At 31.9% G+C, this 12,760-nt stretch overlaps 1 protein-coding gene across 1 annotated transcript; it reads right to left on the bottom strand.

The window, feature by feature from the left end:
• Nucleotides 1–11,913: 11,913 nt before the first annotated feature.
• Nucleotides 11,914–12,525, bottom strand: LOC149535928 (uncharacterized). Its single transcript, XM_089806194.1, has one exon. The coding sequence runs from the start codon at nt 12,523–12,525 to the stop codon at nt 11,914–11,916; it is 612 nt and encodes a 203-aa protein (XP_089662320.1).
• Nucleotides 12,526–12,760: the final 235 nt, after the last annotated feature.

Here is a 12,760-nt window from a genome sequence, read left to right as displayed (position 1 = left end):
AGTTGCATTGGGTGACACCCCTAATGCCAACAGGACCTAGATTCCCCCAAGAAGAACCATCACTGTTGACTTTAAGAACTTTGAGTAGAGGAGGTGTCCAATGGCCCACACGGTTCACCCGTCTCTTCCCTTGATGTCTAGGATGGTTTGGAACTTTATGATACCAATGGCATGCAACCCTTGAGAACCCATCTTGAAAATGAAATTTAAGGCATCTGCAAAATAGCAAGATCACCATGATCCATACCTCCATCTAACTCACACTTTTCCTAAATAGTTTCCTAAAGAGAGTGGGAAATCTTCCACTAAAGATGCATGACACCAATCTAGACATCCTAAAAGATTTTTCGATTCCTCTCCAACTAGATATGCCAAAGAATAAAAGAGAAATAAAAAATCCATGTAGCTTGAAGAGGTGAAACCTTAGAGGGGGCACTCCTTAAGCGATCCCAAAATTCTTTCAAGGAGGAAGTTTGTTGAGAAGAGAAACCCTAAGCACTCCATCAAAGAAGAGATGAGAGATAGCCTCCTCATCCATTACCAATAACACACAAAAAGATGGGTCCTAGAACCTATGTTTACAAAGATTATCCCATGTAAGACACTGGTTGTGAGCAACCAACCACATGAAGAAATTACATTTGGACGAAGAAAACTTATTCCAAACTTGTTTCCACCAAGGGACCTCAACATCCCTTAACATTTGTCGAGTAATCTCCTAGTACAAAATAGAAATAGAATATTTACCAGATAGGGCAATGCCCCAAGCTAAAACATTTGGTGCTAGCAAAGAACATCACTCCCTAGAAGCCAAAATCATAGAAAGATCCTAGTGGTCCGCCTCTAAGCCCCTAGGAAGCCAATCTAAAGAGCACTTCCATCTATATCCGATAGCAAGACCTAGCTGATAAGGAGTCTTATAATAAGCCACTTTATCCCATCCAACTAGTAAGAAAAGAATCACACATAGTGTAAAGATGAGGGTAAATGGATAAGATGGGAGGGTTTCCATCCCAAGCATCAAACCAAAACAAAGCCTCATAGCCTCCCTTACATATCTAAAAAGGGCCCCTCTTAACTAATTGATCACCAATCTTGAGAGTATTCCACACCATAGAGCCACGTCCTTCAAGAGGAAGTGTGGAAACAAACCAAGGATCAATGCCTCTAAAATACTTACAAGTAATTATACAAGCCCAGAGATGATTTTGTCTAGAGCACCATTTCCAATAAAGCTTAGCAGCCAAAGCTTTGCTACTCAAGATAGCAAATCGAAGGATAAGACCACCCTCCTTCTTACATCTACAAATAGTCTCCCAACTAATCAAACTCCATTTATAGATACACAAATTACCACTCCAAAGGAATTGTTGTGAAAGAGCATCAAATTCATTGAGAAAGTAAATAGGAGTAGCCTAAACCATGCTTTTATAAATAGGAAGAGCCTAAATAATAGATTGAAGAAGGGTAACATGGGTAGTAGTAGAGAGCCATTTATGGGTCTAGTTACTGACCTTCTCCTAAAGCTTATTAATCAAATTATGCCAAAAGAGTCGTGGTTTCCTAGAAACAACAATAGGAATGCTCAGATAAGTCAAAGGGAGTGAACTAATCTAAAACTTTAGGATATTAGCAATCCTCTACTGAATAGGATTAGGAGTGTTAAAGAAATATACAGAAGATTTGTGTTTATTAACTCTCTGGCCTTTTCTACCAAATAAATATCCAAAGTATGTCAAAAGGCTTCAGCTTCCTTGACTTAAGTGATTCTCGCAAAAGCTGAGTCATCAAAAAATTGAAGATAACAAAGAGAAGTTAAACCATTCCCCCAATGCCACCCCTAGATAGAGTTCTAAGACACTTGATACTTAATGAATTTGCCCAAACCCTTAGCCATAATAATGAAAAGATAGGGAGAAATCAATTTAAAATAGATTCCTTATCAATAAGAAATAAAAGGGGGTAGTTACAAAATTTTTAATTAAATAATAAATAATAAAATAACAAAGAATTCCTGGAATAAAAGTTGGCAGAAATAATAGGAAGACAAATGGAGGCTGAAATTTTAGGCCTGAAAAAATATTACTCAAAAAATAGGGTCCAAAATAATAGTGCTGTGATAATTTCATTAAAAAATTAAATATAAAATATTTTTAAAAAATATATTTTGCACGTACATTAATACTTATTTTTGTGGGGAGTGGTGGAATTTGAAACAAATTCATGGAATGTGAAGAGGCATCCATTAGGGGATATTAGGAGCCTATCACAAGTTATAAAAAAAGCTCCTCATTTCATTTTTATTTTGTGATTTTGGAGGGAGGAAGAGATGGAGATTATTGGAGTAGATTGAAGTTTTGGAGTAATTTTTTTGTAGCTGAGATTTCTACTTTCTTTTTTTAAAATTTAATTTTGCATTTAGATTTAAATTTAGCTATGTATTTAGATTTAGATGTAGATTAAGCTTCAAAATTACTTATAATATTCTACTTTGATTTAGATTTCAATTTTAATTAGTTTCATTTAGATTCAGAATTGCGTTCAAAATTGTTTAGATTTCCATATAATAGTTTAGCCTTGCTTGTTTGATTTAGATTTACAATTGCATTCAAAATCTATTTGATTTATATATTTGATAATACTTTTCATTTGTATGTTTTTTATGTACATGTTCAAATTAGTTTTAGATTTACATGTTTCATATTAGTTTTCGATTTGCATATTTTAAAATTGTTTTGATTTGCATGTTTTAGAAAAAATATCTTGTCATGTTTTATAATTAAATGTTATCATTAGTTTGGATGGCAATGTCATCATATCAATAATACGTGGACTTTATTAAAGTTAATATTTTATTTAAAATAGACAAATCATATATTTACTTTATATTTTATCATTATTTAATTAGATTACATATGTGTTTTATTTAAGTATTTTTCATGATATATATATATATATATATATATATATATATATATATATATATATATATATATATATATATATATATATATATATATATATATATATATATATATATAATTAATAATAATAATAATAATATTTATATGTTTGTAATGTTTGAATAATGGTGATCAAGTTAAACTTGAAGAAGCTATGATTGATATGATGATTAAATTTAGACCTACACCCTTGGAATTGGGAGATGGATCCCCAAAAGGTTTGTACAAATGGATAGATGCCAAATGGAAGTGGGCACTATCCACTAAAAAACAAATAAGAGAGACTATGTTGCCACAATATATGCTAGATTTGGGGAAGACACATATGTCTATAGCCCTTAAAGATTTTATAAAGAAATTTATGCAAAGAGATAGGGCATACCAAATTTTCAAGAATAAATCTCCTGAAATTGATCAGGACAGTATTCAGGTGTAGAATGAAGTATTTGGAGTGATTGCTCCAATAGTAGGGTAAAAGTACCAAGTCGTGTCACCTTTTAGGCTGACTTATTAGAACAACTAAATTTTAGTATTTCTCTCCAAAAATAAATTTTGCTCAAACATATGGTTTAGATAAATCCATTCTAGCTAAGTTATATATGGTCTTGCACTTTTCTAATTGGAAATGTCTATTAAATGCATGTTTTATAGTAGTTTGTATCCAATTACTAAAGAAATAAAATTATTTCAGAAAATTGCCATTTCAATAAATCTTACTTTTCTTGTGATATTTTTCTAGTAAAATATAAACACCATTTTATAGAGCTCAAAGTCAAGAATATTTCCATATAGATTTTATAGTGTTTTAAATAGATATAGTATATTGTAATTGAAAAATTCTACAAGCATGTATTTTAACACTTGAAAAGATGTCAATTTTGAGAAACAAAGAAATATTAAATCATATAAAAAAAATTAGAAATTATATGTTGTTCTAGAGGAGAGAGTCCTCTTTCAGAATTTATAATTTTTCTTCTAGTTAGAATAGATTTGTTTTAATAAATGTGGTGGGAGATTAAAATTATTGATTTCAAGTGACCTAAAATTTGAATCACTATAAACGAGAAAATATAGATCTAAAGTAAATTTTTATTTTTGATTGTTCTAGCTATATGTGTTATCTATAACATAGTCTGAGTTCAAATAGAAATAAGTTTATTTTCATATAGTGTTATGGTGGGAACTAGACCCCTAATTTTTAACATTTTTCAACAACTAAAAATTTATCTATAAAAATTAGGAAAATATATCAATAAAAATTAGGAAAATATATCATTTCTTATTTGTAATCATTATTAAAAATTATAATCTTAAACTTCAATCAGTTCTACACATTTCATTAGTTTACTTCATTTTCAAATTCGTAATAATAATATCAGTTTTATGTCATTGAAGATGAACATGTATACTTTTATTAGCCTTTTCATTTACAAAAGGGTGACATAAGTTTGTACTTTTACCCAGTAGAAGTCAGAGAAGACAGAGATGCAATTGAATTTGAGGATGCATTCAAGGAAGAGGTATCAAAATTAACTGAAGAAATCAAGCAACTAGTGCATCAATGTGAGCAATATGAGACGGTTACTATAAAAAATATATCTATCGCACCTCCACAAGACCAAAATGTGCTAATTGAAGAAGAGATGCAAAATTTCATTTCCGACACAACTCTACCTTTTACAAATTCAGTTTTCTTACAAGTTGAAGATTATCCTAAGATTGAGATTGCACATATTGACAAAATAGAGGCTACAATAGTTGAAGAGGATACAAGTGTGCAGCAATAGGGAAAGGCTATAATTATGTTTACACAATTAACTTGTATACCTATTCCTTAGATAGAAGAGAAGAAAGAAGAGGATAAAGGCATAGAGGTGGCAATAGAATAGGTTACACCAAAGGAACAAGAGGCTTCATTAGCTCTTGTACAATTTCCAAGAGGTTGCATAATCAATGAATGGCACACCTATAAAATAGGTGACACCCACTCAAGGGAAGTAGTAATGGGAAATGAGATCAAGAGAGAAGGGGAAACAAGTGCAACTATCACTACCCAATGATACAACTCCTAGGTCTTAGGTTTTGACTCAGTCAAATGAATTGGATAATGAATTAGTCATCTAGATGAGGTAAATACATTACCCACATATGACCTGAACAATTCAATACTTGAGAAGATGCAAAAACTGCAAACCTTGTTGAGTTGTAAGGCAAAACAAGAACAACTGAGAAGAGAGAATAAAAAGAAACATGTACTACAAATTGTTAGAGATATCTTTGTCGATGCATTTAGCATAACTAACTTAGATGGTCAGCATCCAATTTTGGATCATCTTGTATATATAGTTGATAAAATTCAAGCAGAAGATATAGAGACCAATGACAAATTAATGCACTGGTCTAAGAGAAGATTTAAAGATAAAGTTTTGGTGAATGTGTCTAATGAATTTATAAATAGACAAGTAGAGCTTTCCATATTAGTCACATAATTAGAAACAATTTTGAAGAACATGCATTCATTGTATATGAAGTTGTATGATGTTGAGGATTTTATACTAGAGAATCATCCATTGATTTATAAAATTTTGATATGAGGGCAAGTACTATTTCATTGGGAAAGAATGCAAGTTCAAAGTCACTCTCATACAATAAGTTGACAATTGGTCAGAAAAGGTTAGTCAAGCTCACAACTAGGGACAATGAGATCAGAAGTAAGTTGATCTTAATTCATTTCCAACTATTGCCCCATTTAGAAATTATTTAGAAAGCAATGTCTATTGCACAAAATATTTTGAAAAAGACACACATTTTGCACAAATTGAAGGACTAATTGATCTAGCTGTAGAACTAGAAATTAAATTTTAAGTTTTAGACAAAATAAGGGAATAATTGATTAAAGGCTTTGCAGATATTTGGCAAGCCATAAATAATTTTTTGATAAACACAAACCAATGCCAGTAGCCCCAAGTCATTAGTGACAAGAACAAGGGGGAAATTGGAGAAATAAGAAGAAAAGGGGGAAATATATTAAGATGGAAATAAAAATAAAAGTCATGGGAATAGAGAAAATAAAAGAAGCAAAAGTCAAAGACATCAGATGTTATAGCATCAGATTTTACCAATTCAGATTATAATCTTAGGGGGAGTATTTTTCAACACAATGACTATGCATGACAAAGTGTTTTTGCCACTAATGTCAAAGGGGGGGACTGTTGATCTCTAAGCATATGTTGACTATTAGTGTCCAAACACTTAGTCATTTACTATCCATGAATGAAGGGTCATCACATGGCCGAGTCATCTAGTAAAGGCTGAGCATAATGAAGGACTTGTATATTTTGCATTACATGCTAAACAAATTAGTGATTGTCGAGCACCCCCTATTGATACCAAGAATATATGTAAGCCAAGTTATTTTGGTGGAGACTGAGTAAAATTAAAAGATAGTTTTTGCTAAGAAAAAAAAGCATATGTATATAGAAGCCGAGTGCCATCATAAATATCAACGATGACTGAGTGCTAGCACATTCAAATGCTGAGCAGTTCAGTTTTTTCATACGAGTTTGTAATTGCACCAATAACTATGTAAAATATTTTGGCTGGCTTCCATATGATATTTAATGTTTATAGAGATAGTTAAGATGGAGATTGCACATCATTTCAAAAGGTAATGATCCCAAGGAATGCAAATCAACCAATCAAAAAATTAGAAAGAAATGACAAAAGATGATGAATTTTAAACTGTCAATTGAGATATAGAACTTTCATAGAATTAGAGAGTGTGTGTATGAGTGTGATGAGAAGACAAGAATGCACAAGTGGAGAAGTGATCAAGGAAAGAACAGAGCATAAATGTTAAGTATGGAATCAATTCAGACAAGGAAATTAAGTAATGAAGGATTAAAAGGAGATATCAGATTGAGAGATCAAATCAGACATTGTACAAAGGAGATCCAAAATCAGCATGCAAAGAAAATTGAGGGTTAGGTATTGAATCAATTTTTAATTAGGGTAAATCTCTTAACCGAGTGATCTTAACAAGTCTATGTAAACCTACTAACAGGGTCCTTACTTGATTGTAAGTGTAAAATCCTTTAACAGGGTAGGACTTAATAGTCTTGAAGCTTTTAATAGGGTAGACCCCTCATAGGGTAGACCATATATTATCATAAAAAATTGTACTTGTGACAAGTTAACTTAATTATTGCAACAATGGAGATTTGTGGGTTTCATCCCCACCCTATTTTTACCTTCACATTGAAGTGTTTCTATGTAACCAAATCATTTGTGTTATATCTTGAATCTTTTATGGATGTGATGTATTTCATTTACTATTCAACATTTCAGTTTTAATGTTAGATCTAAGATATGAGATGAATTAGGTGTGAATTCAATAAATTGGTTTTATGAGTTAAGTTTTAAGATCCTAATTCAAACCCCCCTCCCTCTCAATATCTTGTTTTTCCCAATAGTATGCCATGTGCACTTGGTAGACAATTAAATTCATCTTCAATGGGTTTATTAGCATGTCACACATACTTACTAGATGCAATACTATCTCTTGTTGCAAAAGACCCTTTCTCTTTCTCTTTTTATTCATGTGGTTTACAATAAGGCATGCACAAACCTTACTGAGAAAGTTGACTGCACCTTTCATAGTGAGATCTCTCTTATTATGATTCTGGATATGATGAGGACAATAGTCTCTTAGGGGCTTAATGGTTTCTTTGTCTCATTAGTCATGATGAGATTGAATTTTTCTTTTGATGTACTTTATTGTTAGTTTGAGGCAACTAATACTCCTACTAAAGTGCGGGCTAAATGTACCATCTTAAAATAGAATAATCCATCGTTTAAAATCCTTTAACACTCATCTCTTAGCAACTTTGTGAACCCTGGCTAGACCCATGCTCAATGTTCTCAACTTCCTATTTGTTTACCCTTTTCTCGATTCTATCTACACTCCCTTTGAGACTATCAGTACCTCTTCCTAAGAATAGGTTGACTCCAAGTCCATGTCTTCCCTAAACGAATGGAGTTTGGACACATTTCCTCCAAGTCAACCTATTCTAGAGGCTTCGTTAGGAAAAACTATTTTTGGGTTTTCTCTTTTATTTGAGGATTTGTAGATGAAATTTCAGAATTAGGCCAAGATCCACACTTTTTGGACCAAAAAGACACTTTCTTCTATACATTTAAAGGTGATCTCTCTATCATTCATTTCAATTCTTAGTTTTCACCTAATTGCATATCTTTATTGGGCTGATTGCATTTATTTAGTACTTAGATCTACATTACATATCTTGCTTAGTGAATTAGCTCAATTGCATAATCACATTCACATATCACACATGAGACAAAGAACCTTTCCTTGCATTGCATTCCTTTTCACAATTTAAATTTAGTATTGGCATTTCTTCCTTTAAATTTGGGTCTTGCTAATGTCATTCAAATTCAAAAAGAGATTATGCTATAAAAAAAATCCTTCTCCTTACACACATATTAATGCTTTTGCATGAAAAGTGGAGACCTAGGACCTATTTCATCCTCTTTCATTTTTTCACCAAAATGTTACTATTTTTATTACATATTCAATCACCCACTTTCCATTCTTTCCGTGTCATTTTGTCCTATCATACTTAATACTAAGAGAAATACTTACTTACAAGGTTTTGGAAGATTTGAGAATAATGAAGTGAGGCTTATCATCGTATGTGAAGGTATATTTGTTTATTTAATAACTATGCAATTGATTTAAAACCCAAATGGTGTTGTCTTGATTGGTCTATAAATTATAGGCTTGTGATTGAGCTATTACAAATCCATAGTTGGATTACAATTCAACATTCACAACTTCTTGTGAGGCCCTAGTTCTATTTTCCTAACAATTTTGTTTATGTCAATATTTCCTATAGTTGTAAGAGAGATCTATATAATTAATAAGCATTTTGATGCATTTGATGAGCCATTTTCCATAGCTACATTATATTTATTCATTTAAATTACAATCCTATACTTTTGGTTTGCAATTCTACAATTTATTACAATTAGTATTTTAAAATTTGATTAGTTTTTTTGTGATTTGAAAAAATTGATCTATTTTCTTATGCATTTTGTGTATTCAAATACAATTTTTTTTTGTACATTCATTTTCTATTAGAGTTTTGTTAGATTTATGTGTTGTTAATATATTTTTCTAAAGATATAATATTTTCTTAAACACAATTAACTCTTACCATGATATATGAGTTGTTTTTTTCACTTTTATTTGTCCATGATTTGTATGTTTGGCATTTTGTCTATATCTTTGGCACTTGTAATTGTGCATTTGGTTACCTAAGTGACACATTTGAATTTATTTAGATGTTTATGAGTGGTATACTTTATTTTAATTTATAATTTTCTACATTTAATTCACAAATTTTATTATATCATTTAAAAAAATATTTTTACCAAACTTCTTTTAAGTAACCATGAGCTGTAGCTTATCTTTTGTGTATCCAAGGTTGAATGTTGAGATAACATCACATTTACGATTGTATATTTCGCTGGAAGAATATTGAATTCAATCAAAATGGTTTGTGTATGGTTTTTAGATTAGATAATGTTGGCTAGCCTTAAACATCACACACTAAGGAAAAAATTAAGCTTGTAATAAGTAAGTTAAACTATTTAACACTTTTAGCCTAAGAATCATTCCTTAGTATGTGATGTTTATGCCATTCAATAACATTTGGAATTCCAAGGCTAATAAGATTTGTTTGACATTTCATATGCTTAAATCTCTTTGTATCACCCAAGTTGTTGTGTCCATATCATCTATCATGCATGCTTGTGTAAACTAGGGTTAAAAAGAAATAGATAGAAATATTTATTTGTTTTTGTGAGGCGTTTGTTAGGAGGATTTTTATCTCTAGAAGTTCAACCTCAACCGCATTCAAATATTTGTTTATTTTAGTGAGGAGCTTAGTCAGAGGATAATTTTTATCACTAGGAGTTCAAAGGGTATATAAAGGAGAGAAGACAAAAATTGTTTCACAACAAGAAGTCAAATTTGTTCGGAGTCAAGTTGCAAGAGCCTTGTTCTATCAAGACTTGTTTGGTGAAGAATAGAAGGAAACTCCTCTCATCTCATATTATTATAAGAACATCTCTATTAAGCATTTTACCTATACTGTTAAGCATCTAACTATACTATTTCCAAAAACCTATATTCTAGATTGTCCATCATAGTTACCAGAAACAATCATTTCCAAGCCATAATTTCAGCTCAATCGACTGCAGGAAGTAATGAATATTTCCTTATTTCGCATTTAACTTTAATTTGTTATAGTTTAGAATCAGTTAACTATAGTTTCATTTATAAATTATTTTTTAATGTTTTAAGTATGAGTTTACTATTTTAATTTATAATATTTAAGTATGAGTTAACTATCTATTGATTTAATTTATAGATTTTATGAAAAGTAATTAGCTATAGGATCAAGATTAAATCATTTATTCTCATTCTCAATTTTAATAATTTGTAAATTTATTGGACTTCTTACATATCACATTTTATATAGATACTAATAATTTATAATTAATACAAATATATATATATATATATATATATACACACGCGCGCGTTCACTATGCTCAACTTTTCATATATTGCGTTTCTCGTTGCGTTTTCACATAGCTGTCCATGTACTATTCATTTCAGTTTGCTGCCTTCCTTTGGTAGTTTGAGACATTTGCTCATCTTTTGGTGTATCTGCATAGTTTTCCGGTGCATCAGACTCATATTGTTGCAGATTTGTGCTCTCCTATCGCATACCAGGCTCTAATTTCTACACATTTGTCTCCTAATCCAATAGGATTGTTCTTTATGTCGTGCAATTAAGCTCCTTTTCTTCTATTATCTCCTATTTCTATGCAATTAAGCTCTCCCTCTGTCTACACTATTGACCTCTGTTGTCGCACACATAAGCTCTCTGTCTTTGTTCTTAGCATATTTTTCATTGCAATTGAATTCTTTGTTTACATTCTTAACTTTTTTGTTGTTGCACAGTTACGCTCCCAATGTGCAGCATTGATCCCTGTTCCTATGCATTTAATTCCATAAAACATCCAGCTAGGATTTGGCATCAGATTAACATTTTCAGAGCTTCCGAGTTAAAGATTTGTTGCTGCACTTTCATATCAGTCAAATTTGAATCCTTCATTTGTCATTTGCATTCATACTCAAGATTAGTTTTGAAACATGATCTTTAGTAGTCCTTAGTTACCTTGATCTTACACCTTTTCAGGTATCACTAGTTGATCTTTGTTGCTTCTATATTTATCATTGTTTTTGTGGTTATGAAGCCCAATCATTCTTTGAAATACCTATTAATTGAGACTTTCATTCTCTGACGTACAGCGGTAGTATTCTGGCAAGAATCAATTCCCTCAACGGTTCTTGTTGAATTGGAAAACTCTTCATCTTGTACATTCTTGTTTACAAAAAGACTGATAGTTATTTTTAAATTGATTGCCATTTTTATGACTTTTGTATTGTATTCTATTGAAAAATGTTAATAAAACTGAGAATCGCAACTTAAAGTGGATGTAGTCTAAACAGGTGAACCACTATAATACTCTGTCTGAACTTGTGTATGTTATTTCTGATTTTATTTTTATTCTGTTTTTCTGCAAATCAATAGGTATAAGTTGGCCTAGAGTCAGTATGTCCTCCCTTTTCCTAGTCATTGGTCTGTGGCTATTGATCATAGTCTTTGTTATAGCTTTTACTACAAAACTTTCACATCTTTCTCTGAAGAAAATGTTTTCCTTCGGTATAATCACGACACAAAAGTATTTTACACAATATTCTTTGCACCTACAAGGAATCTGCTGAAACCTACAATTTACAGCAAACATTTGTCCAACACAAAATTGAGACAGAAAAAAGAATTTCAAGACATGTTTATTGGGCGCCCCTGGCAAGCATTTCATCGTATTGTGAAAAGGAAGATTGTCGTTGCAAGCTGATCTGCTGGTAGAATCTTGAAATAAACTCCTCTGCTTCTTTGTCAACAATTTCTTCTTCACGGCGGCTGAGATTGTCCTTACATCTACAAAAGGGAGACAGAGGCTTCGTGGATTCGTCTGCGCCGGGCAGATCTGGAAAACTCATGTTGTTCTTGGAGAAATATTCAGACTGGGAAGCAACAATGGCGCTTGAATAGCAATCCCTTTCATCAACAGCATGAGGCTGAATGCAAGGAATAGAAGGGAAAGAAATATTCCTTTTCTTCCCGCTCTGAAAGGGAACGGGAGTATTAGTGCAGGAAAACTCATACTCCTTAACTCCAAAACTAGTGCTGTAATGGCGGCTCTTTCCATGAGAATGCTGAAACATCGAACTCCCCAGAGATTTTCCAAGCATTTTCCCTCTTTTCATCATCATCTGGATCTCCAACACCATTTTCCTCTTCAGAACAATTTCTTTTCTCAACATCACAATTACCGCCTTTACAATATTCCAAAATTTCTTCGCCATAGCAACATTTACATGAGAAACAACCTCCACCGCCATGGCTATGCACAAATCACAGAAAAGGAAAACTCAAACAGAAAAAACTTTGAAATCGAAATCTGCAGAGATGCTTAAGCGAGGACCAGAATTCAGATGCAGATTTTCTGGGATCCGAGAAGGTGTTTTATACCACAGTTTTTCGGGCAGGCATAAACCTTTTTTTAAAATTACACAGAACTGAACCATGGTGAATGTTGTGATGCGTACTTTGAGGAGATTGAAAGCGAAATGAGAG

Source organism: Cupressus sempervirens, chromosome 10 (genome assembly GCF_028749045.1).
Source record: "Cupressus sempervirens isolate cs-2001-9-10 chromosome 10, ASM2874904v1, whole genome shotgun sequence".
NCBI classification, from domain to species: domain Eukaryota; kingdom Viridiplantae; phylum Streptophyta; class Pinopsida; order Cupressales; family Cupressaceae; genus Cupressus; species Cupressus sempervirens.
Note: the sequence above shows the minus strand (reverse complement) of the source record. Positions and strands in the feature narration are given on the sequence as shown.

Bases quoted from the DNA above. Each gene is read 5' to 3' on its own strand.
- LOC149535928 (XM_089806194.1), bottom strand. From the start codon at position 12,525: ATGGCGGTGGAGGTTGTTTCTCATGTAAATGTTGCTATGGCGAAGAAA.